Source organism: Mus musculus, chromosome 17 (assembly GCF_000001635.26).
Source record: "Mus musculus strain C57BL/6J chromosome 17, GRCm38.p6 C57BL/6J".
Taxonomy (NCBI): Eukaryota; Metazoa; Chordata; class Mammalia; order Rodentia; family Muridae; genus Mus; species Mus musculus.
The window spans coordinates 6,666,716-6,693,303 of record NC_000083.6 but is presented as its reverse complement, the minus strand read 5'-3'; the positions used below and the strand labels follow the sequence as shown (position 1 = coordinate 6,693,303).

General features: G+C 46.3%; 1 protein-coding gene across 10 annotated transcripts in view; it reads right to left on the bottom strand.

Moving 5' to 3' along the window:
• Positions 1-26,588, bottom strand: part of Sytl3 (synaptotagmin-like 3) — a 79,938-nt gene that overhangs the window by 44,767 nt on the left and 8,583 nt on the right. For 5 of the 10 annotated variants that reach the window (XR_001782133.1, XM_011246181.3, XM_006523260.2 and 2 more), the window contains 3 exons: positions 19,309-19,843; positions 16,874-17,092; positions 5,978-6,042 (listed from right to left, as the gene is read on the bottom strand). Coding sequence is in view for 4 of the 10 variants with exons in the window: in XM_011246181.3 (XP_011244483.1) it covers positions 5,978-6,042; positions 16,874-17,092; positions 19,309-19,418 (394 nt within the window). In the remaining 6 variants the exon portion in view is untranslated. Of the gene's footprint in view, positions 1-4,148; positions 4,233-5,977; positions 6,043-11,286; positions 11,431-16,873; positions 17,093-19,308; positions 19,844-26,588 lie in introns of those variants that run through there. The other 5 variants (XM_030250160.1, XM_006523263.2, XM_006523261.4 and 2 more) reach the window with 4 other exon arrangements.

The following is a 26,588-nucleotide window of genomic DNA, read 5'->3' as shown; positions in this document are numbered from 1 at the left end:
TAAATGTTATTTCATTAAAGATACTAATGGGAGAGTGGACTCGCACAAACTATTGGCCATAGGCTCAAAACTGCCTTTGCCGACTCTGATGACTGAGGTAGGTGGCATTCACTGAGTGAATAGTGTGGAGGGACACAGGCACAGCCTTGAATTCAATTTCACACATACTTCTATCTCTTTAAAGATCGTATCACACTTAAATGTTTTGTGCTTTGTATTTGTGTGCATGTGTGCGGCACATTTTGGGAGTCAATTCTCTCTGCAGAGACTGGAGACCAAGCATAGGCCACCAGGCTTGGTGGCTGGGCCATCACACCAGCCCAAGCATCCTGCCACTGAGCTACAGCCCCAGCCCCCACCTCTCTCTTCACTAATGCATCTGTGTGCTTCAAACCCACACTGGTCTGCTTCTGTCTTCAAACCCTTGTGACTAGGTGGACACTGACTAAGTTGCTGGTGTAGAATAAGACCCTCAAAAGCTATAGCCCGGCATGGTGGCGCACACCATCTAATCCCAGCACTCAGGAGGCAGAGGCAGGCGGATTTCTGAGTTCAAGGCCAGCCTGGTCTACAGAGTGAGTTCCAGGACAGCCAGGGCTACACAGAGAAACCCTGTCTCAAAAACAAAACAAAACAAAACAAAACAAAATAAAACAAAAACAAAAACAACCTCAAAAGCTGAATATTTGAAAGATTAAACCCTGCTTGCTACCAGAAGGGGGTAAGCATTTCTGTCCCTCCATAATGGCCAGAAGCAAAGCCATACTGGCTAGTGACACAGTGAGCCACAGAGACACAGCTGAGGGTGTGTGGAGGACCAACCTTCCTAAGTCGTTCTGTTTCCAGTTATTAACAATAGAGATTGTTTACAAGTAACATTTACCCTCTTTTAACTTGAGAAGGAGTAGTATTAAATATTAGTGTTACATATTAAGTCCTGATGTTGCTTTCTGATACTTTTGTCTTTGAGACAGGATCTCACTGAAACCACAGATACACAACAGATACACTTAATGCTTGACTTTCATCTAATACATACATACATACATGCATACATACAAATGTGAACATATACATGCATGACATATACACAGACATACATATGTATACATATATACACACGTGTATATATACATTAACATCCATGTATATATACACACCTACACACATATATACACACATGTAAACATATATACACAATACATGCACACATATATACATACATGAGTATACACACATACTTTTTTTTAAGTCAATGAGTCAGGTAGTCCAGGCTGGCTTCAAATTCACCCTGTATCTGAAGATATCCTTGAACTTCTGATCCTCCTGCCCTGTACCTAAGTGCTGGGATTACAAGCGTGCACAACTGTGCCTCCTTTTATATGGTGCAGAGGATAGAACCCAGGGCTCTGTGAACATTAAGCAGACACTCTACAAACTGTGTGTCCTGTTTGTAGAACAAATCAAAAGCACCAAAGGAAAATGTGCACTTACAGCAACCAGCCACAAGGTGGTGCCAAGAGTAAAGGTGGATTTCCAGTTTCAGCTTTGCAATTACTAGTGACCTAAGAAAAGGCCCACCACAATTAACATTGCCACTTTACTAGTAGCACTTGAACCCACCGTGTTCATAAAGAATGTCCTGGGGACCTGCCCAACACAACCCTGTCCAGGAGCCACTGACCCCTGTGTTTCACTGAAGTGGAACTTTAGCGTGTGAAGCCAGCAGCTACAAACTGGGAACATTTTCTATTGATGGTGAAGCCAGGGTCCCAGAAACCACATTAAAAAAACTTCTGAACACACTACCAAGTCCTGCAGACAGCAGATCTACTGGGAACACTGCCAGGACAGCCAGGGAAGTTCCCCAAAGACACTTTAAAGTTGTGAGGCTCTGGACACAAGCTTCTAGTGGCACAGATAAATCTCCAAAGCACAGGTACGGAACCCGGGCTGGCGAGATGGGTCAGCAGAGAAGAGCACTTGCTGCTCTTGCTGAGACCCCGAGTTCAGATCCCAGCACCCACATCAGTTCTCTCCAGTCCCAGGGGATCCAATACTCTTCTTCCAGCCTCCACAAACACCACATATACAAGGTGCATGCACATACACTCGGGCACACACATGAAATAAATTATTTCTTTCATAAAAACCATGAAACTAATTTAAAAGTTGTAGTGTAACATCAGAAAAAAAATAATTCAGCCAAAGGAACCAGATGTTTTTTGTGCCGAGTGGGAAACTGGAGCTCATTTTTGCTAATTCTTAGACCTTTATTTATCATGTGTGTGGTACAATGTATATACATACTATAGACCTAAGAGGGGGTACATGCCTTGCACACTCATGGTGTGCACACTCATGGTGTTGGCTCTGCCACTCCCAACCATGTTCTCTTGTGACAGGTTTTCTCACTGAACCTGGAGTAGACTGGGGGCCAGGAAGTCCCAGCAACCCCCACCACGGTCCCGTGGTTACTGGCACATACACAATCAACACTAACTAGCTTTTTATCAGATCTGCAGATTTGAACCCAGAACCTCATAATTGAGCAGCAAATGTTCTTTCCTACCAAGCCGTCTTGCTGGCCCCCTTGAGTCTTTTTGAAGCCTGGTACAGGAAGTGTCACCACGATCCAGCTCTAGTACTTTCTATTATTACTTGCATCTAGTCTACTTTAGTGGAAACATTGGTAGCATTTATCGTAAATGACTCTACCTGATAACCATTAAGGGAGAAAGAGGTAAAGCAGATACAAAGGAAACCTGTGTTGCGAGCGCACGGATCCATGGAATTGCAGCTAAACAGTGCTAAAAAGAAAGAGCATCCAAACGTAGCCTGAGGTGGGAACTCCCGGCTATAACACCTGCCTTTATCATCAGATAGTCCTGTCTTGTCCTGCCCTGTCCACCACTCACAATCACAGCTTGGCTAAACAAAGGATGGGACATTCTGAGGGCAGATGGGACATGGCCATTGGAAACCATGTGGTCCACGATGTTTAAGTATCTGGAAAACATTCTTTATGAAGTACTATACAGAGAAATGCCAGGATAAAATTAAAGATAAGCTTCTCCCAGTTACAGGAATTACCCTATGAAATTGTCTCCAATCATTTCTAAACCTGTCTCGCGTGATTCAGCTAAATAAGATTTTAATACATTAACTTAATGTATTAAAATAACTAAACACATTAAGATTTCTAGTACACTCTAGTTTAGTGGGGTTGGGTGTCACAGGACAACTTGTGGGAGTCAGCCCCCCCCATCATGTGGGTTTCTGGGATTGAATTCAGGTTGTCCAGGCTGTTAGGCTTGGCAGTGAGCATCCTTCCCCCAAAAGTCATCTCACTGGTCTCTGGTTGTTAAAATGTGAATATATGTACAGGGGAGAGCACAAGCCCACGTGCACACATGGGGGGGAGGGGATGCGGGGGGGGGGAGAGCACAAGCCCATGTGCACACATGGGGGGGAGGGGATGCGGGGGGGGGGAGAGCACAAGCCCATGTGCACACATGGGGGGGAGGGGATGGGGGGAAGAGCACAAGCCCACATGAATACATGTGTGGGGGAGGTGATGCGGGGGGGGGGGGGGAGAGCACAAGCCCATGTGCACACATGGGGGGGAGGGGATGCGGGGGGGGAGAGCACAAGCCCATGTGCACACATGGTGGGGAAGGGGATGGGGGGGAAGAGCTCAAGCCCACATGCACACATGTGTGGGGGGAGGGGATTTGTGGGGGAGAGCACAAGCCCACATGCACACATGTGTGTGCGGGGGTCGGGGGGAAGAATACTGAAGTAACAGAATATTTGCAACTGTTTTCTAGGTGAATTTGCTATGCTTTCAACATTTCCCCTCTGCCTTTTCCTCCTCTTTCTCCTCTCCTTCTCCCCTCCCCTCCCCCTTACCCCTCTTCTTTTTTTTGAGGGGGAAGACAGAACCCAGGGCCCCACAAATGCCAGTCAAGTATTCTACCAAGCCTTGTCCCTAGGCTTCCTCTCACTTTCAAATTTTTAAGTGAACACAGAGTACTTATCATCAAAACAAAAAGCACAAATAGAATTAGACATCATGCTTCGGAGAGGGCTGCCCTCTCTGGGAAAAAGCAGCTGGCCACCCTGCCAGGCATACCAAAAGAACTGACCTTCCTAGACGGTGCTCGGGCAAAACATCAGAACCCTTTCAGGTGTCCCTGCCTCCAGCCAGCCATTCTGCCCCTACGAAATCCGCCCAAGGGAATGACATAGAACTGCCAAGATCCCTGTACAGGATGTTCAAACATCCTGCCCCATGAGGACCAAATGAGCCGGAATAGTCGCTGGCAGTGGGGAGAAGGGTAAATGAATTGGCACTATATCTGATGTCTAAAGTCGTAGATACACTTCAGAGATGTCTGCGGTGGTTTGAAGGGGAAATGCCTCTTGTAGGCTCATGTGTTTGAATACTTGGGCCCACTTGATGATGTGCTGGGGGACAGGAAGCTATGGAACCTTAAGGAGGCAGAGCCTTGCTGGAGGAAGAATATGGGCTTTGAGGGTTAATAGCCTGGTCCCAATTCCTGTTTGCACTCTCTGCTTCCTGTGCATGGATACAACATGATTAGCCAGCTTACTGATTCTGCCACTATGCCATGCCATGCTTGCTACCTGGAACCATAAGCCAAAATAAACTTCTTCCCCTCCCTAGAGACAGGATTTCTCTAATTGTGCCAGCTAGCCTGGAGAGGCTCTAAGACAGAGAGCCATCCGTCTCTGCCTCCTGAGAGCCAGGATTAAAGGCATGGGCCACCACCACCACCTGGCCAAACCCCTTCATCTTAAGTTGTCTTTGGTGTGAGTGAGCAAGAGAAAAGTAATGAATCCAATGCCATCCTGCCCAGCTTTCATGAGTTGATTCTTGGCTTCCACCATCAGGGTCACAAGGGTTGAACTGAGGTCATCGGGTTTAGCGGCGAGTACCTTTCCCATGAGCCATCTCACAGGGTAGGTTAAGACACTTCATCAAGGTTTATAGAGCACTTTATAGAGCGCTGAAGGGAAATAGGAAGGAAGCCACTGCATTCTTTTTCTAGTTAAATGTGCAGACTAGAGTCACTAACGGGAGTTTCTGCTTTTAACTCTTAACACTACTATGTTTAGTGCCAGAGAATTGATGAACGTGAGTATTCTAGCAGTATAAAGAAGAAAACCAAAGATCAACTGTTGAGCTTACTAAAGACTATTGATAAAGATTCAAAACTCTGCCAAAGAGAAGAAGAAACTGCTAGGCCAATTCCATAAGCGTCATTCGGACATCTTCATTGAGAATTCTGGAGACTGAGTTTCTAATGCCTATGTGTATGTGCACTTGTTTGTAAGGGCAAATTATGCAACCTAAAGAAAATTTAAGCTTGGATGCCTAAATATGAAGTTGTACTTAATAAAATTTTATACCCATATGTGTCAAAAATGTCATCCTGCCCCTGGTACTCAGGTCTCCTTCATGTGACCCCAGCACATTACCTCTAGTATAACCCCAGCCACTGACCTTTTAAATGGAAATTCTACTTGATCTGAGTTGCATATGAAGTCCTTACAGCCCTGGTTAACAGACTGAGGCAGTAAGCCTTGGGGACAACAGTTACATCAGGCAAATAAGCCCTTACCAAATAAGTAAGCTGAAGACACATGGTGGCATTGGCTGCTTGTCGTCGTTCCCCCCCCCCCCACTCCCCTGTGAACCCTGCTGTCTATCACTGCTTACGGGTGACTGCTTAAAGTTCTCTCATTTGATGTTATACATCAGAGGCCACCTCGGTTCATGATGCAGAAGTAAAAGCCAGCATGATTGTCTCAAAAGCTCTGTAATGTCTTGTCTTGACAATTCTAAGACCATGAACCTTTTTTTTTTCCTTTCAACTAAAAAACGTAACACCAAATATTTTAAAACTAGGAAGGATCATTTTACACGGGTTACAGTTTTAACAGCATTTACCTGCAGTTGGAAATTTCCTGGCTCGTTCTTCAAAGAACCATTCTCCGGTTTTGATTTTCACGTTTCTGAAAAGCAAACAGAATCATCTGTTTCAGAGAGGTGCTCCACTCTCTGCTTCCAGGTGACTTAGCACTCACTATGCAGCCCAGCCTCAAACTCACCCCTGCTTCAGCTTCTCAAGTGTTGGGATAATATTTTTTAAACAATAGCATTATTTTTGTAAGTGTGCTTTGCCTGCTTGCATGTCGTGCATCATCTGCATACCTGGTATCTTCAGGCACTAGAGTGCCAGATCCCTTGAAACTGAAGTTAAAGATAATGGTCAGCTACCTGGCTTGCCCCTGGCCTCTCTCTATGTAGTCCATGGACATCCAACCTTTTGGCTTGAGGAAGAATTGTCTTGGGCCACACATTCAGAAGTATCCAACCCAAGGTCAGCTTTGAGTGTGACCCAACACAAAATTCTAAACTTATTAAAGATATTTTGAGATTTGAGGGGGGATGGTTTTCTTTTATAATTTTCAGAATGCTCACACACACTGTCCTAGTTTGCTTTCAGTTGCTGTGACAAACAACTACCAAAAGCAAGAAAGGATTTGTTTGGCTTATAGGTTATAGTCTACCATCAAAGGAAGCCAGGGCAAGAAGTCAAAGCAGGAAGAAGTAGAGACCACAAGAAAGAATGTGCTAACTGGCTTGTTCCAGATGGCTTGCTCAGCCTACTTTCTTAGACAACGCAGGAGCACCTGCCTAGGGGATGGCACTGCCCACCGTGGGCTTGGCCTTTCCACTTCTATCATCAATCAAGAAAATGCCGGGCAGAGCAGCCCACAGGCAAAGCCAATGGATACAATTCTTCCGTTCATGTTCCTTCTTCCAAGGTGATTTAGTTTGTGTCAAGATGACAAAAACTAACCAGCATGGGGTCTTTGTAGATGACAGGTGTTGTGTCTAGATATCACATAAATGTACATACATCCTCTTGCCACACAAGAGCCACAGGTTGACCAATCCTAGAAGGTCCTGCCCTGCCTGATGGAGGCTGGAATTAAAAACATCAAGCACCTGGCACTCCATCTGCTTCCAGAAGCACCAGCATCCATCTTTACAGCCTTCAACCCTGCTAATGCCCAATTAGCAAATGAGAGATAACTGTTGACCATGCTTTGCAAATTCCAGCACACGGATACTTCCTGAGGGGGAGGCCGGAGGAGCCGAGCAGAAAAGCTATTTTGACCTCACTGCTTTGATCAAGCAGCGAATTAAATAGGCACTTAGGGGGTCGCGTCTTTGCATCTGCAGGTGGGGAAGCAGTTATGTTTATGTTTTATGTGCTGAGAAAATTCACACCAGGCAGCTCCAGAGACGCTGAGGATAACTTTTTCATCATTCGACAGGAGGTAGAAGATGGGTCTGTGTCTTCAGAATTCTTTGAGTGCCTAAAGCAGCAGGCTCTGCAGGTCTGCTCTCTGGCCAAGGCCCTGATGGCAAAGAAGCCTCAAGAACACTCCCAAAGAGACCCTGGAGGCTTGGCAGGTGCTCAGGCAGCAAAAACTCCAACTGTGAAACAGAGTAACAGGTGTCCTGTGTGGGCAGACCCGTCCAGCCTCTAACTCCTGCTAAGAGCAAGTCTGTCCATTCCCCCAGCTGAAAACTTTCCTTCAAACAACCTTGGGTGCTGACTCAAATTAGTGTGGGTTTGTTTTGTCTGTCCACAAGCCCAGCTGAGCTGCTCTTGACCGTGGCACAGGAAAACAGACCGGATGTTAGCGATTAAATCCTAGGCGACTATGAGAAACTGGACACTCGTGACGAAGATGGAGCAATGATTTTATCAATTCCTCTTGCAAAACATTCCCCAGTGTCCCCCTCCCTAACCTCAGGGCCTCAGAGACACACTCACGGGACCAAGTGCAGTGAGAATAAATGAGTATTCCTGTCTCCAGGGAGTGCCCTGAGCAAAGAGGGATAAGGTAGGCTCCAAAGCTGTGCTTTGGTGCCTTCAAAGGGGTTTGTGCTACCAAAAGAACAGTGCTAAGGGCACCAGACAAGCACTTGTGTGCTTAATTTATATGTAAGTGTGTTTTATCCCCATGTAAGTATCTGCAGTATGCACACCATGAGGTTTGAGTAGACAGCAAAGAGCAGCTGGCAAACCGCCACAGACAATATCTGCAGGGCGTGGAAGACCTGGGAGCCGCCATGCTAAGCCAGCCTCACCATGGCAACTAGAAAGGACTAGCAGGGAGCAGCTGCTGTGGCTGCTGCCTCCAGGCAAAAGAGCCCCACCACAGCAGGTAATCCAGGTGGAAGTGAGGGGCAGGGGGCAGAGTGCAGGGGTTTTAGGACACTGACCAGGCCCAAACACAGGGATCACTGTAAGTAAAAGAAGATAGAAGACAGAACTAAAAGAATTGAATCAGCCAAGTTCACACTGAGTTGCTTCAGTTCTGTTGCTTTCCCTGAACACAAAGGACAACAAAGACATAAAATGCAGAGGAGAGATAACACACATGAATGAAGTGTGAGGCCAAGCTGCCCACTGAAACTAACTTTCTCTGTCTCTGTCTCTGTCTCTGTCTCTGTCTCTGTCTCTGTCTCTGTCTCTGTCTCTGTCTCTCTCTGGCCTGGATTTGGAGCCTAGTGGTAGAACATTTGCCTAGCCTGAGCAGGGCTCTAAGTTCAGCTCTCAGTACAAGGAAGGGGGTGGGGTAGGGGAGAAGGAGGGGAGAGAGAGAGAAGGGGGAGGGAAGGGGAGGGAGAGGGGAGAGAAAGGAAAGAGGAGGGCAGGAATGGCACAAATGAGAAATTGAAATAATCAAATTGAAAAGAAGTAAAGGGTGGGTGGCTGGCGAGATGGCTCAGCGGTTAAGAGCACCGACTGATCTTCCGAAGGTCCTGAGTTCAAATCCCAGCAACCACATGGTGGTTCACAACCATCCGTAATGAGATCTGATGCCCTCTTCTGGTGTGTCTGAGGACTGCTACAGTGTACTTACACGTAATAAATAAATCTTTAAAAAAAAAAGAAGAAGTAAAGGGTGCTGATATAGAAATGGGCAAACTCAAGAAGCTGAAACACCAAAAGTTCAGAGGGTGCCTCCTTGGTCCATAAAGATCAGCTGGAAAGACCACCTTCCCCGGACAAGCTTAACTGTAAGGACCGGAAACTGGGCATTTTCAGGGCATAAAGAATAGTGGTAAACCAGGGCCCAATGCCTCTGTAATATTACATTCCAAAAGACAAGAAGATATTTGTTACATTTCTTGATTAAAAGGGCAAGACCCAGGATTAAACACCCAGCGAGGTCACTGAAGTCCACTGACTTGGAAAATGCAGCCTTCAGCAGTGACTGTGTGGCGAGTGGGCAGTTATGGGAACCGGACAGACCCGACTGCTCTCTTATGAGAGGGGCACTTTGTTGGTTTCCAAAGACCATTAAGTATGCATTTGAATCAAAAAGAAATTCCAGAACCTAACCCACCATTGGCCAAACAGCACAATGTAGGAGGGATTTCAGAGCATATCTGCCCAACATCAGCTTTACGATCCAGCAGAAAGACCAGGGCAGCATAAAAGAGACTCATTCATGACAATACTGAAATGGCTGCATGAGTGACCAGGGCAGAGGCTGAGGCATCTGGAGCCAGTACTTCATTTATGACGACTGCTGGTTTGGGAATATACCCTGGTCTGTCTTGTGAACACGAATATGTTATTATGGAAATCCATATGAAAACATTGTCTACAGAAATACCCACCCCACCTGCCCAGACTCTCAACTCCACCCCTCTGTGACCTTGAGTGCTTACTAGGTAGCACTTGGCCTGATTATCATGCAAGTGCTAGCCTGGGCAAACAGTCTCTTTGCATGGTGACCGGCTTCAGCTGAATGAAGTAGATGACAACCGGGAGAGCAAACCAAAGATGTAATTAAATAAAAAGCTCATGAATTCTCTAAAGGGTTTCAAGCACACTGACCACAAACTGAGCCTGGCCTTGAATAGAAATGGTCACTGCGATCATGTTCTCCCTGTGCATGCTGGTGTGAGCCTACTAATCCTAACCACTCAAGAGTTGGAGGCAGGAGACTTGTGAGTTTGAGGCCACCCTGGACCTGAACTACCTAGCAAGACCCTGTCTCAAAAATGCATTCTCTTTATTAAGCACCAAAAAGGTATTCTAGGGTTGGGCTCAGTGGGTACAGTTGGTGCCGAGTTTGGATCTCTAGAAGCCACATAAAGTTAGACGTGATACCTTGAGCCTATAATCCCAGCACTCCCGAGGAAGGGTCAAATTCTCAGGAGCTCAGAGGCTGGCTACCCTGGCATACGCGGTAGTGAACGTTAAAGAGGTCCTGTTTCAGACAAGGTGGAAGAATGGAAGACAGGGCTCTAAAGACCCCTCAGCGGTGCATACTGCTCTCCAGTTTCCGGTACCCATATAGGGCAGCTCGCAACTATCTGTGACTCCAGCTCTGGATCTGATGCCCCTGGCCTCTGAGGGCACCAGCATTTGCATGCACACACTCCACCCCAGACACACACAACAAAACATAAATCTTTACAAGACAAAGGGAGAAGGCGAAGACCAATACCTAAGGGTGTCTCCACTGATCTCCATGTGTGAACACATTTACACACGTGTACACATACATAAACACGCACACTCCCACACACAAAGATATTCTATCATTTTGGATTTTTGTTTGCTTCGTTTGTTTTGGCGGTGTTGTTGTTTGAGACATGATTTCTCTGTGTAGTCTTGACTGTCCTGGAACTTACTCTGTAGACCGGGCTGGCCTCGACCTCATAGAGATCTGCTTACCTCTGCCTCTGAGAGCTGAGAATGAAGGTATGCGGCTCCACTGTCCAACAATTTCTACCTTTTTACTGTCTGCTTTGTCTTCAAGACTTCAAAGAATATTAAAAATCTTTACTTTCTTTTTATACATGAATAAAATATCATGACCCTGTAAATAGTGTCCCTGCTCTCAATCTAAGCATACACATGAAGTGAACTGTGTCACACCGTGAAAACTGGACACATAACACTGCCAGTTAGGAACTCTTCCTGGCTATGTCTGACTATGTGAAGTACTTTATAGACGATCCCTGACTTGTCTATACCTCATGGGAAACACGAGGGTCTGGAGACAGAGCTCATGGAAAGTTCCAGGGTCCAACCCCAGCCCGCTGCCCCCAAGCAGTGAGGCTCTGGAAAGGAGGTCTCTGCCCACAGTGCTACCAGTGGGCTTTAGGAAAGCCTATGGAGTTTAAAACAAACAGTGGGCAGTGAAGACACTGACCTCTATCCTCAGCACCAATTAAAAGCCTGCTTGGACGTGCCCGGCTGTCACTTTGCTGTCTTTTCAGATGACTGGTCCTTCCTCACAGAGGAAGATCGAATATGACATCTCTCACTTTCACAATGGGTCACATGCCTTTGCGGGCTGAAAATATAAACAATGGAATTATGGAAATACTGAGGGTTGGTCTGAAATCTAGAGGGTTCCCCCCCATCCCCTAAACTTTAGGAAGTTTAACTTTAATACAAAACATAATTGTTGCAGGACCTTTGTTAAAATGTCACTTGATTTTCAATAAAACTTCCCCATGCCATGCAGAAAACACAACATGCCATCCCGTAAGAGCACACTTATGTCTGATCCAAATCCCAACTCAGCAGGATCTAGTGATACGGGCCTGGAGTCCCAGCTATGGCAGAGGCTGATGCAGGAGAATCACAAGCTTGAGTCTAGACTGCCAGGACAAAGGACAAAGCCAGGGAGGCTTTTAACTAGACCGTGGCTCAAAATGTAAATATAATCACGTAAACTCATGGGTAAATATAAGCACGTAAACTCAGCCTGGTGATGGGCACTTGCCTGGCACATGCAAGGCTCCACTCCCCAAGTCCTAATCTAAAAAGTGATTTAATCTAGGGCTCAGAGGGTAGTATACTGGCCACGAAACAAACCAAACCAAACTAACCAAACAAAAACCCTTAAGTACCGGAATTCAGCTCCCTACCACCCATATACATGTTGGGTGGGTGTGGCCACTCCATCTATAATTCCAGCATACAGAAGGTGGAGGCAGGGGATCCCTGGAGGAAGCCGGCTAGAAGAGCGCAGCTGATGAGCTCTAGTGTCAAGTGAGAGACCCCCCAACTCAACATATAAGGTGGAGGAAGACACCTGACATCAATCTCTGCCCGCCACGCACACATACACGTACACGTACACACACGTGCTACAAAAGAAAAGGCTTTCTGAACCAAACCGAGTCCCTTCTAACACATCCCAGAATCGTATGGCAATGGTTTCTGCTTATAGCAATAATTCAGGACTGGGCGGATGCCAGGTCAGCTTTCTACTGGACTCTCTCAATCCCCTCTCCTCTGCCATCATGATGGTGCGTCCAGGACACTGCAGCCATCCAGAACAGAGCTCCAGAACATCAGTACCGACTGCTGCAGTCTGGAACTCTCCATCTCAAACTCTGTGTGCTGTTCTCTATGTGAACTTGACACAGGCTGAAGTCATCTGAGGCGGGGAGCCTCGATTGAGAAAATGCCTCCATAACATTGGGCTGTAGGCAAGACCATAAGACATTTTTTAACTACTGACTGATGTGGTAGGGTCTAGCACATTGTAGGTGGGGCCGTCCCTGAGGTGGGGGTGGGGAGTGGTGGGGGGGGGGTCCTCGGTTCTATAACAGTGGTTCTCAACCTGTGGGTCAGGACCCCTTAGGGGGTTGCCTAAGGCCATCAGAAAATACAGATATTTACATTATGACTAGCAAAATTACAGTTATGAAGTAGTAACCAAAATAATTTTATGGTTGGGGGTCAGTACAACACGAAGGACTGTAAAGGGTCAAAGCATTAGGAAGGTTGCATTAGGAAGGGTCCCCAATCCCTCAGCTTCTGGAGAAAGCAGAATTACAAGGCCACACTTGCAGAGCATTCCTCTTGCTGTATCAGCACAGTCTTCCACCTCAGACCACCAGATGACAGCCATAGCATTGTTGTGGCTTCTGTGGGTCAGAGTTCACTTTAACAGCAGTCCCCAGGACCCAGGACAGAAGCAGAAGCTTTCCATTGCCTCTCAAGACTGGGCTTCTCCAGGGCTGCCTAATCCCAGCAGGCAGACCAGGATCAATAAAGAGGAGCCGAGGCTCCACACTGCTTCACAGCCTCAGGCACCCTGCCCTCTGCTTCTGCATCCCCTCCAAAATGTGGGCAGCAGTAAGTAACCGCCCTTAAGGTAGGTTGGAGCTCTAAGCAAGGCTTAAAAGGACTTTCCCACCACTGTGGTCTGGGAGCAACTGGCAGCTCTGAGTCTGGCTCCCCATCTCTCCCAGTTCTGAGCTCTTGGTCTCAGCAGATCTCCAAGAGAAAACTTGTCCTGAAGGAAGAAGTCGGCTGCCAAATATCTGGGGCCTCCAGCAGCTTACAGTCAGCACACTTCACCGGCCATTTGCTCTGTAGAAATTTAAATTGTATACCATTCTTTAAAAAGAGAGTAGTTAGAGACCTGGGACAGGGGAGACTTCCAGGAGTCTATGGGGGTGACCCTAGCTGAGAATCCTAGTAGCTAGGGAGACTAGGGATACGGAGACTGAAGTGGCCTCCCCCTGTAGCCAGGCAGGACTTCCAGTAGAGGGAGGGGACATCAACCCACCCACAAAACCTTCAACCCAAAATTTGTCCTGCCTACAAGATGCACAGGGATAAAGATGGAGCAGAGATTGAGGGAACAGCCAACCAGTGTCTAGCCCAACTTGAGACCCATTCCATGGGACAGAGCCAATCCCTGACACTATTAGTGACACTCTGCTATGCTTGCAGACAGGACCCTAGCATAACTGTCCTCTGAGAGGCTTCACCCAGCAGCTGATAGAAACAGATACAGAGACCCATAGCCACACATTAGGTGGAGTTCTGGGAGACTTGTGGAAGAGTAGGGGATAGGATTGAGTGAGGCAGAGGGGCCAAGGACACCATGAGAAGATCTACAGAGTCAACTAGCCTGGGCCCGTGGAAGCTCACAGAGACTGAATCACCAACCAAAGAACATGCAGGGGTGGGCCTAGGCCCCCTGCACACTTGTAGCAGATATGCAGCTGGGTCTTTATATGGGTCCTCTAGCAATTGGAGCGTGGGCTATCAGACCATTGGCTCCCTTTCCCCCATCTGGAGTGCCTGGCTAGGCCTCAGTGTGAGAGGATGTGCCTAGTCCTGCTGGGACTTCACTTCCCAAGGGAGGGGGCAGAAGGGGAGGGGCTTGTAAGGTTAAGACTGAGAGGAGAGGGGGGAGGGGGGCTGAGATTGTGATGTAAAGTGAACAAATAAATTAATAATGATTAAAAAAAAAGAGTCTAGCTGGGTGTGGTTGTGCACGCCTTTAATCCCAGCACTTGGGAGGCAGAGGCAAGCGAATCTCTGATTTCGAGGCCAGCCTGGTCTACAAAGTGAGTTCCAGGACAGCCAGGGCTATACAGAGAAACCCTGTCTTGAAAAAACAAAAAACAAAACAAAACAAAAAAAAAGTCTCACTCCTGCATAGCCTGGAACTTACTGAAACCCACCATGCCTGCCCCTTCTTTGTATACTTTTAATTGGCACGCCCAAGTCTCCCTCTTTCTTGATTTAAAAAGTCTAGTTCCCTCATCCAGTTCCTTTTTTTCCTTTTTTTTTTTCTGAGGGAAAAAGCAAGGGGAAGAAACATGGTTGGAATCAAGACCCTTTCCTAGGTCCCATGTGATACAGGGAGATGGTGGACAGCTAAGCTATGCAGGGTGGTGGCCCCAAGAGGACAGAGTTGGAGACAGGCGTGAGGGGTGCAAAGAGGAGAGAGAAAGCCCCACTTGCTGCAAATTAGCTTCTAACATGGCTTCCTTCATGAACCCACCTGGAGTGACGCAATGATTGCAGGTTATTTTGAAAAACATCCTTATTGCAAAATAAGGAAGCTGGGGGTTATAGACTTGACTATAGCTCTGTGTGTTTAGCGGGTCAGGTTACAGTGCTGGGCAGGATGCCCTAGGGCAGAGATTTCAACACAGAGCTCCTTCCTAGGAGAGCACCCCAGCCCAGCCCTTCTTTCTTGATCTTTAGTTTGCAGTTAACTATTAGAAGGGCTTGTTTAGAGCCTGTATTAGGGCTGACTGTAGTCATCCAAGCCAGGTGGCTGACTGAGCAGGGAAGGGAGTCCTTGGAACTTTCTGAAGATGCACTCCCCTCTCTAGGCCCACACCCACACCATGTGGTCAGGGTAGCTATGGTCCTGCTGAGGGGTTTTCTCTTGAACTAAGAAAACCTGAAGGATGCCTTACTCCAGCCATCCCAGGAAAGGGGGCAGGCGATCCAGGACAGGGCCATAGGTGCCGTGACAGAAGGGACAGGGCAGAGCGCCTTGCACCTTTGCTGGATGCCTGACATGCATTAAGCCTTGCAAAGGGACAGAAAACCAAGCATCAATGTTAGGGTATCCAGGCAGACAGCCCTCCTGGTCCAGGAAGGAAAGCCAGGCTTATGGTGCTCTGTGAGTGTATGCATCTTCCACGATCTGGTCTAGAGACCTCTGACAGGAGCAGTAATGCTTCACAAGCTGCTCTCAGACCAGAGTGCCTGCTCACTCTCTCTTCCAGTTTCATGTTCTCAAGACACCTACAATCTGCTCTTACATGGAATGGTGGGACTGCAGGTCCAATGTGCTCTTAGTTTTCGAAATGGCTTGTTGAAAGACACCATGTCTATGTTTAAAAACCTCAGTAGCAACCAGGTGCTACAACGCACGCTTTTAGTCCCAGTACTTGTAGGCAGAGACAGGTGGATCTCTGAGTTTCAGTCCAGCCTGGTCTATAAACTGAGTTCCAGGCCAGCCAGGGTTACATAGAGAAACCCATCTCAAAACAAAACAAAATCTCATAAGAGATGTCTCACTGTTTAAGTGCACTGGCTGCTCTTCCAGAGGCCCTGGGTTCAATTCCCAGAATCCACAGTGGCTCACAACCATCTATAATTTTAGTTCCAGGGAACACAATGCCCTCTTCTGGCCTTCATGGGCATCAGGAATACACACTATGCACAGACATACATACATGTAAAAATATATAGCAGTAGACTCAGTAAATGATCAATAGGTACCATTGATTTCTGTATTTGAAACCACTTCCCTCATTCAAAACACAATCCCAGAAAGCAACTCAGGACCTTACTTGCATCCCTGCAGTTATTCCCTGATACTTTTCCTGATGGGGATGAGGGCTAAGAAAATCAAGACATTGGGTTGGGTGTACAGTGGCCCCGAAATCTCAGCTCTTGAAAGAGGCTGGAGGATCGGGAGCTCGGGACCAGCCTCGGCTACACATCTTGAGTTTGAGGCCAGCCTGGGTTTCATGAGACCCTCTTTTAAAATAAACAACAACAACAATAAAAACTAAGTCAATAGTCGAGAAATCCCAAAAAATGACAAGTTATGGAACAGTCTATCATCAGTCACCAAACATTCATAAATAAAGATGTCTTATGTTTTATGGCTGGGTATGATGGCACATGGCTTTAATCCCAACACGCAGGAGTCGGATCTCTGTAAATTTGAGGGCAGCCTGATCTATATATCAATTTGCAGATTGGCCAGGGATATACAGTGAGACCCTGTCTCCAATAAAGTTTACATAATAAAGCCATTTTTAAATTTAAATATCTCCTTTCCATCTGTAGCTTATGCAGCCTGGGAATCTATGAATCAGACTTGGTATGATGGCTTTCAGGAAACACTTACTGATGACTGAGGTGTGCTGGGTCATCCCTGAGTCCTGGGTCAGAGGAGAAACAGAGCACTATTACACATACGAACACACGCACACCCTACCCGCGATGCTTACCTGTCCTCAAAGCAAACCGTGCACTTCCATGCACGAGTCCTCCGCAGGAACACACGGCACTCGGAACACACGCGGTGGCTGCAGCCCTGACACACGGCCCCACGGTTCAGCAGAAGGCCCAGAGCCCGCTGGCAACGTGCACAGCACTTTTCCTTGTATTCCTGGCTAGAGCTCTTCGCCCCCTTCCACCGAAGATGCTGCAGGTGTGATTTCAGTTTCCTGTGACCCAACAAGTTGAATAATGATTGGTTGGTGTAATGATTTGTTGTCATTGCCAGCTTGGCATAACCTGAAATCATTTGGGAAGAGCCTCAACAAGGATCGTCTACCTTGGGTTGGACTGTGGACGTATCTGTGGGAGATTGTCATAAGTTAATTAATGTAGAAAGACCCAGCCACTGTGGGTGGCACCATCCCCTAGACAGGGCATGAATTGTATGAGAAGGAGAAATGGAGTGGGGCAAGCAAGTAAGCAAATATGCATTGGTTCCTCTCTGCTCTTGGCCATGGGTGTGATGTGTCTGGCTATTTGAAGTTTCTACCTGGACTTCCCTACAATATTGGGTGGTAACCTGGAATTATAAGATGAAATCAGCCTCTTTTTCCCTCAAAGTGCTTTTTTTTCCCCCAGGGTGATTTATCATAGCAACAGAGATAAAACTCAGATTTATGAAGCTAAACTACAGGAGCCTCCACAGCGCCTTACCCTGGTCTCTCACCTCAGCCATCGAAGCCTGGGCTCAAGCGAAACAGTGTAGATCCCAGAGGCAGCTCAGGCTCTGCCTGCCCTTTCAGAATAAAACCTTCCACACCAGTGGCCAAGACACTGTTACTATTCCAAACAGCTATTCTATTCTAAAATCCAATAAAGTTCCATTTTTCTCGGTCTGTTATTATCCCAGTAAATCAGAGTTTACAAGTACGTTTAAAGGGTTTTGAAGTAAAGGCGGGACTAGGCGTGGTGGCTCCTCCCTTTAATCCTGGTGCTTGGGACAAAGAAGCAGGTGGATCTCTATGAGTTCAAAGTCAGCCAGGTCTACATATACTGGGAGTTCTGGGAACTCTTAGTGGAAAGAGAGCTTGTCTTAAATAAATAAATAAATAATAAGCAAGCAAGGGAAAAAATTGTATTTTTGGCTAAGCAGACCATTTCCTTCCTTAAGAATGTTATTTTACGTGTGTGGTATTTTTTTTCCTCGTAGATGTTTAACATGCATGTATGTTAGTTCATCATGGGCATGCTGTGCATGTGGAGGCCCAAGAGGGTATCGGGCCCCTGGGCCTGGAGTTACAGATGATTAACTACCATGTGGGTGCTGGGAATCAAACCCAGACCCTCTGGAAAAGCAGCCAGTGCTCTTAACTGCTGAGCCATCTCCCCTGTAACTCTGGAAAAGTTCTCCTATTAAAAACATTCGTTTGTACCCCCTGCTTGGTGCTGAGACTGAATGGTTTCTGATGTGCTAAGCATATCTATGCTCAATAACCTGCTTGCTTTCAAATATGCCTAAAAGCTGGGAGCTGACCTTAAACTCTTTTTTTTTAATTTAAAATATTTAGATTTCTTTCAATCTTGTGAATATGAGTGTTTTGCTTGTATGTATACATGTGCACCACATGAGTACCTGGTACCTACAGAGGCCAGAAAGGGCATTGGTTCCCCTGGACCTGGGAGTTACAGATGGTTGTGGCCCATCCTGAGGGTCCTGGGAATTGAACCCAAGATCCTCTGCAAGACCAAAACGTGGCCTTAACTGCTGAGTCATCTCTCTAGCCCTGACTGACCTGCGTCTACCCCCCAGGTAGTGAGATTTCTGGTGTGCCTGGAATAAGGAAAAACAAGCTCTATGTATTTACAGAGGGAACCTCCCAGCTAACAGGGAGGTTCTGACCATGTCCAGAGCTGCCAGTGAGCACAAACAGCTGCAACCCAGCCAGGCCAGAAAAGAAGGTCCTGTTGATAAAGGGACAGGGAACAGGCTTAGCAGGTTCACCTTCCTTTCTCTAAGCCAGCCTTAAGGCAAAAGCGAACAAAGAGAAAAGACAGAAATGGATTCTCCCGGTTTTCTGTTTCTGACCCCCAACCCCCCCCCCCGATTTGTGCCTCCAGGTACCATAGAAATCAAGGTGGGGAACCTTAACTGGATGTTTTCCCTTGGGGGGCTGACAGAAGCTTGGCAGTGTTTCTTTAGTAGCTCCCACAAACATCACAAAGGCTCCTTTTTCCAAAGAATTGTGAGATTAATTTAGTTCTATTGCAAAGACAATCCCCATGCCTTACACCTTCAATGGGCTTCGCGTGGGTGAGAAGCTTAGCCCTGAGCTGGCAGTCACAAGAAAGCCAAGGAGCAGAGCCAAGCCTCTAAGCAGAAAACTCCAAGCCCTGTTGGACCGCCCCGGGTCGAAGCGCAGCCCCAGGTGGAAGCGCAGCTTACCGGACCCTTTCCTCCTCGGTGCTTTGAACAGTTTGATCACGATATAGGACACGGAGAATGATGTCCCGTTCCAACTCCTTGAAGGACTCCAGGTCCACTTCGTGGGCCATTTCCGATAGAAGGGGTCCACTGTCCTGTGGAGAAGCCGGAGTCCAGCCCCTCTCTGGTTTCACTGGTGACTGTGTTTGACGTGTGGCTCTTCCTTCCTTCCTAACTGGGTCATACTCCTTCAGAGAAGCAAACCCCACGAGGCTGCCCCACGGCTGGAGTCGCTTCCACCCGAAGAGTGTTTTCACTGGGCTCTGCCAGATGAGACAAGCGCGTATCTTTTTCTGAGGTTTTGCCAGAGATTGTTATAAATGATGCATGGCTGCTGAGCAGATAATTTCTGTGAAGCGCTAGTAATCTCCAGCCTGAGGAAGTTGACCAGCAGTCATGAGAGAGCCCTAAGACTTAGGGTAGCAAAATTTCCCCAGAAAAAATATGTCCAGGTCAGCAGAAGTGACAGAGTCCAGCCTGATTAATGCCTTAAAACCTGTTTAAAAAAAAAAAAAAAAAGACAAAGAACTAACAAAAGCCATCATCGGTTTGCCCGGCTGCACACCTGTGCAACGTCACTCCAGAGGTGAGACCACTCAGGACAGACACAGCTTGGCGTTTTCAGCTATGATTTTTACGTGCCGTTGAAGAAGACATCTTTCAATACCTTGTATAATTTCTAAACTTAGACATTCCTATCAAAAATTTGGATCTTCAGTTGTGAGAGGACAGAGACCCGAGTTTAATGTTAACATCTATTGTTTAATGTTAACCATTCCATCAGTGCAAATATTAGAGAGTTCACTAATTTAGTTACATAGACCCAGATGGTCTAGCCTGCTGCATACCAGGCTATATGTATGTATGTAAGTATGTATGTATGTATGAATGTATGTATGTATGAATGTATGCATGAATGTATGAATGATATAGCCCACTGCCCCTGGTGTGAACAGAACCATACAGGATTAAATCAAGCATGAGAGAAGGGGGGTACCACTCAAGGTGTGCAGGGGTCGGTGCTAGCCCAGTGGTTGTCAACCTTCCTAACGCTGCCACCCTTTAATATAGTTCCTCATGTTATGGTGATCTCCAACCATAAAAATCATTCAATTGCTACTTCATAACTAAAATGTTGCTACTGTTATGAATCACAATATAAATATCTGATACATAGAGTATCTGGTATGTTTTCAGATCCCAATGGGGTTGCTACCCACAGGTTGAGAACCCTGCGCTAGAGCAACAAAACACAGCAGGTTTCCTTGGTGGTCAGTTTCTTTTATTTGTCTTTTAAAAGAAGAAGAAGAAGAAGAAGAAGAAGAAGAAGAAGAAGAAGAAGAAGAAGAAGAAGAAGAAGAAGAAGAAGAAGAAGAGGAAGAGGAAGAGGAAGAGGAAGAGGAAGAGGAAGAGGAAGAAAACAAGAACAAGAAGAACAAGAAGAACAAGAAGAAGAAGAACAAGAAGAAGAACAAGAAGAACAAGAAGAAGAAGAACAAGAAGAAGAAGAACAAGAGGAAGAAGAACAAGAAGAGGAGGAGGAGGAGGAAGAGGAGAAAGGAAAAAGAAAAGAAGAAGAAAAGAAGAAGACAAACATGATAAAAACAACATTTAAAATACGGAGGCTATGGAGCTGGCTCTGCTGTGAATGTTTGTCTTTGGAGAAGGCTGGACCTTACTCCTCAGTACCCAAGTGAAAAAAGCCATGTGTGCAGGTGCACACTTAGAATCTGGATGGTGGAAACCCGCAGATCTCTAGGGCTTATTGATCAGCAGGCCAAATGGCTAGTTCTGGGCCAGCAAAGGACCCTGTCTTAAAAAAAAAAAAAAAATCAAGGTGGGTGATGTGCAAGGAGCAACAGCTGGGGCTGGCACCTGGCTTCCATATGCTCGAGTATACACATGTACCTGCACACATGTTCCTGCACACATGTGAACAAACATGCACCACACACACACACTCATACACACTCACACACACACACCAGAAAAAAGTATGGTGTGGTGGGGCAGCAGAGGTGCAGTGGTGAAGAGCATTCATTACTTTTCCAGAGGTCTCAGCACTCATGCTAGGCAGCTCACAACTGCCTGTAACTCCAGCTCTGGAGGTTCAAAGCCACCTTCTGGCTTCTATGGGTACTATATTCATATGCACAAACACATACGTAATTAAAATAAAAGTAAAAATATAATGTATTAAATGCATAAACATGTATCATGGTCATTTAGCATTATCAAATGTCCTTCATACATAAGAAAGTTATTATGCCCCACCCCAGCCATGCAGTAGGTATGGTTGTAGCAAAACCAGCACAAACATGCAGAGTAAGATAAGAACCTCCCATCTCTGTGATAGTCTTATGGGACCATTATGCTACATATGTGTTATGCAGTTGTTCACCGAAGCATCATTACAAAGCACACAACTAACTTCACACCACTTTGATTGAAAACACATTAGTGCAAGGACGTCCTCAGCTCTCGGCTATTATTTTTTACAAGTATCGTCAGAACTCAGAAAGAGTGCCATCAATTAGGGGAATGTGCATAACCACGGCAGCCTCAACCTATCAATTATTTATGTCCTGTAATAGTGCTATGAGCATCGTTAGGCACCGGGCCCTGCTTCTGCTTAGTTCAAGCCAAGAGATTCTGCAGGCCTCCATCCACCAAGAAAATGTAGACAATTCAAGCAGTATGCTTTCTGTAACGCCATCTTGATTTTCCAGCCTAGTTCGTCCCGTAGTCATGAGGGTCCTTTCTATACTTTGATGACTTTTGAATTCATGGATGATCAACAGACTCCTATGACATCACTCTCTTTCGACAAATACTCTTAACCCTTTATGTAATCTGTGGTAGTCTGGGGAGGCCCACACAATAAAGTACATTGGTTTATAAAAGAAATTGACCACACTAAAGTATTAAAAATTGTTACATAGTAGCTTGTGTATTCATTGATATGTGAGATAATTAAGGTCCAGCACTGATGTAATGATTAACAATGTCAAAGTGAGGAGTTACAGAGACAAAGTTTGGAGCTGTGACGAAAGGATGGACCATCTAGAGACTGCCATATCCGGGGATCCATCCCATAATCAGCCTCCAAACGCTGACACCATTGCACACACTAGCAAGATTTTGCTGAAAGGACCCAGATAGAGCTCTCTCTTGTGAGACTATGCCGGGGCCTAGCAAAAACAGAAGTGGATGCTCACAGTCAGCTATTGGATGGATCACAGGGCCCCCAATGGAGGAGCTAGAGAAAGTACCCAAGGAGCTAAAGGGAGCTGCAACCCTATAGGTGGAACAACAATATGAACTAACCAGTACCCCTGAGCTCTTGACTCTAGCTGCATATGTATCAAAAGATGTCCTAGTCAGCCATCACTGGAAAGAGAGACCCATTGGACTTGCAAACTTTATATGCCCCAGTACAGGGGAATGCCAGGGAGTGGGTGGGTAGGGGAGTGGGGGGGGGTATGGGGAACTTTTGGGTGGGATAGCATTGGAAATGTAAATGAGGAAAATACCTGATAAAAATATTTAAAAAAAAAAACAATGTCAAAGTGGCAGGGATAGAGACAAAACTTTGCTGTTTCTAAGGCAAATGATGTCACAGGAGAACACTTGGGATTTCTGTCGGGAACAAAGTTACAGGTCTGGCTGATTTCACCTTGGCCTTTGCTTTCATTCACAATGGAAGGAAATGCTAAGTTTTAGTTAAAGAATAATGGAAACAGGGCCCAGAGAGGTCTCTCAGTGTTTAGGAGCACTGGCTGCTCTTCCAGATGACCTGAGTTCAATTCTTAGAACCCACATAATGGTTTTCAACTATCTGTAACTCTAGTCCTATGCGGTCCAATGTCCTTTCCTGCCTCTGAGGGCACCAGACACACAAGTGGTATGCAGATATGCCCATGTAATAAAATATATTCTTAAAAAGATTAATGAAAAGAAGGATGCTGTTTCCCACAGACCAAGACAAGCTAAGGACTGTGGCCTAAGAAATTACACGTTTATTGATTTCATTGTAAGATGAAATTAAGGTAACAGTTGTGGGGGTTGCATGAACGGGAAAAGCTAGAGACCTGAAAAGGGGCTGCTTGGCCTCTGCTTCCCACCAGTAAAGAACCCTTAGGTGCCTGCTCTGTTCCTAGCCAGGCATCAGGAATCACATGGCAAGAGGGACTTCAGGAGCAGCCACCCAGCATGTCTGTGTGCCACAGCCTCGGGTTCCCCTGTTCCAACTTCCCAGGTGCAGAAGTGAACTAGCACATCTCAGTTTCAGAGCTCCAAGTCTCCATGGAAAGGGAGAACAACAGGGAGATCGTGGTGGTAGCTGTGAGATGGCTCAGTCCATGAACTGTTTGCCTGGCAGGTAAGGACCGGTCTTCAATCCAGTGTCACACCTTGTAATCCCAACCCTAGGAGCTAGGCAGGAAGTTCCAGCTTAGCCTAGTCAGCAAGACCCAATGAGAGACCCTGACTCAAAAGACAAAGAGATGGCACCAGAGGAGGAAGAGTGGAAGATGGGGCTGGAGAGATGGCTCAGCAGTTAAGAGCACTGACTGATATTCCAGAGGTCCTGAGTTCAATTCCCAGCAACCATATGGTGGCTTACAACCATCTGTAAAGGGATCTGATGCCCCCTTCTGATGTGCATGAAGACAGCGACAGTGTACTTACATATATAAATAAATCTTTAAAAGAGAGAGAGAGAGCGAGCAGAGGATGATCTCTGGTTTTCACGCACACGAACACGCAAATGCACCTGTGCACACACCCACACACACCTTAGAACACAGTGTGACCAATGCTACAAGAAGCAAGTTAGTGTTCGCGCTTCCCAAGTGTAGCCTCTGAGCTCACTTCTGGCTGTCTTCTATTTGTGAACAACCTGCAGAGTCACTTGCTGGTTTGCTTGATTCTCAGTTATTTTAAATAAACAAAGCAGTGGATGTGAACAGTTCCTGTGGCTGGATGTGTTCTTCTCCGGCTTGGGTCTCCAGCTTCTCATTAAGGTAGGGCCCCAGTGAATGCCATCCTGGAGGGATAACGACAGCATTTCCACAGGAGGAACCTGGGCTCCTCGATGCTTACCCAGCAAATATGCATTTCAGTCGTGTGCATTTCAGGAATACAACTATCTATGAAACACTATTCCCTCCCCATCCTGGGCCGGCCAGGATCAAGGAGTGGGAACTACCCTGTTCAAGAAAGAGAACACTGGCTCCCCCTTGTGTGCGATCTAGCCATCTTTGTTGGGCATTTGTAGAGCACCAGACACTATTCTGGGCACCTCCATTTGCTGTGTCTGATGAGGGGATTATAGCAAAAGCATGTAAAGAGGAGAATAAAGTCAGAGAGACGTCACCAGCAAGGAAAAGAGGCTGAAATTTCTACCAGGAAGCTGGAGTGAAGCAACTGCCCATCAGCATTAGCCAGACCTCTGATCTTCCTTGTCACCAAGGCAAAACACAACACAGCAGAAACCTTCAGGGTACATACAGTTGGAACAAACCAAAAGAAACGCTTAGGGCCTTGGTCCTCAAGCTGAGGGTCGCTGAGTTGGCCGACCACGTCATCAGCAGTTTGAAAGCAGAAGAAGAACGATGACCCATATCATCTTTACACAAACTCAAAGCCGAGGACACAACACAGATTTAAATTCACCAAAAGGGCTTCAGCTATAGCCCGCATGGATTTCTGGTATTCCAAAAGACAGAGAGACAGTGGTCTGGACAGTCCCAGTGGTCTGGACAGTGGTTTGTGAGCATTCCAAATCCATTTCGCTGTGGTTACTCTCAACTCTTGGGGACTTGGATCCCAGCTTCTCTGTACATTCAGCCAAATGGGAGACTTTATCCTCATTTCTATAGATTTTTAGTATCTCAGATACTTGGTGAGCATGGAAGATCAGTAAAGCCTTCTGATTGAAACGTGTCTTGTTTTTGTTTTGTTTTGTTTGTTTGTTTTGCCTTAGAAGGCTGTCCTAGCTAGTTTTATGTTAACTTGACACAAGTTAGAGTTATCTGAAAGGAGGAAGCCTCAGTTGAGAAGATGCCCCTATAAGATCCAACTGTAGGACATTTTCTCCATTAGTGAGCAAAGGTGGGGGGGGAACCCTAGCCCACTGTGGGTGGGGCTATCCATGGGTTGGTGGTCCTAGGTTCTACAAGAAAGCAGGCTGAGGAAACCACGAGGAACAAGCCAGTAAGCAGCACCCCTCCATGGCCTCTGCATCAGCTCCTGCCTCCAGGCTCCTGCCCTGCTTAAGTTCCTATCCTGACTTCCTTCAGTGATAGACTAGGATGCTGTGATGTGGAAGTAGAAGCCAAGTAAATGCTTTTTCCTCCTCAACTTGCTTTTTCATCATGGTCTTTCATAGAAGCAATAGCAACCCTAAGAGGGTTGAAAAGACCCTTTCAAAATAGCGACACAAAACATTATCCCAAGGTCATTTATGACAAGAGTCAGTGGAAGGCAGGGTCTGTAGTGTGCACCTGACATTTCACACTCAGGAGTCAAGGTCAGAAGGCTCTCAAGTTCAGGAAAAACTGCACAGAAAGTCTCAGAAAACCAAAAAGATGGACTAGCAAGCCAGTAGGTGATTGCTCTGTGGTTGTCGGTGTCTTCTCATCGTCATGCCGCTCAGAGGCTTAGGACATTCTGTTTACTATGATTGAACACTGGAACTTGCTACAGGCTTTCCTTGGGGACTGTACCACCCCTGGTTTAGAGATATATGTATGCTTCTGTTATTGAACTGTGCTGAAATCCCAAATATGGGTTGACTTTCTTACCAGCTTATGGGGAAAGCACACAACCTGGCGACAGAAGTTAACTCACAGAGACACGAGGGATGTCGTGCATGATCAGGATTTTCAGGGAAAGTGGCTACTGTGTACACTGAAGGAAAACAAAACGTTGACCATCATTTACCATCCGAGAAAGACATCACCACTTACAGGATTTGGGTCAATAAATCACAGGCCAGCAACAGTGTGTGCGTGCGGATACCATCAGCCACAGATGTCTGGTTACCTCCTCTGTCAGCTGATATTCTTTTTTATAGAGAAGTTCATGTCACATCATTACAACACATACCTATTTCTTTTTATTACTGTTACAATCATTACATAAGTTACGCTGTGCATACACTAACTCCAGGAGAGAACGGGAGGCACAAGGCAGTTCCTATAAAAACTGGTTCCTGAACTTATGAACTAGTAGACCCC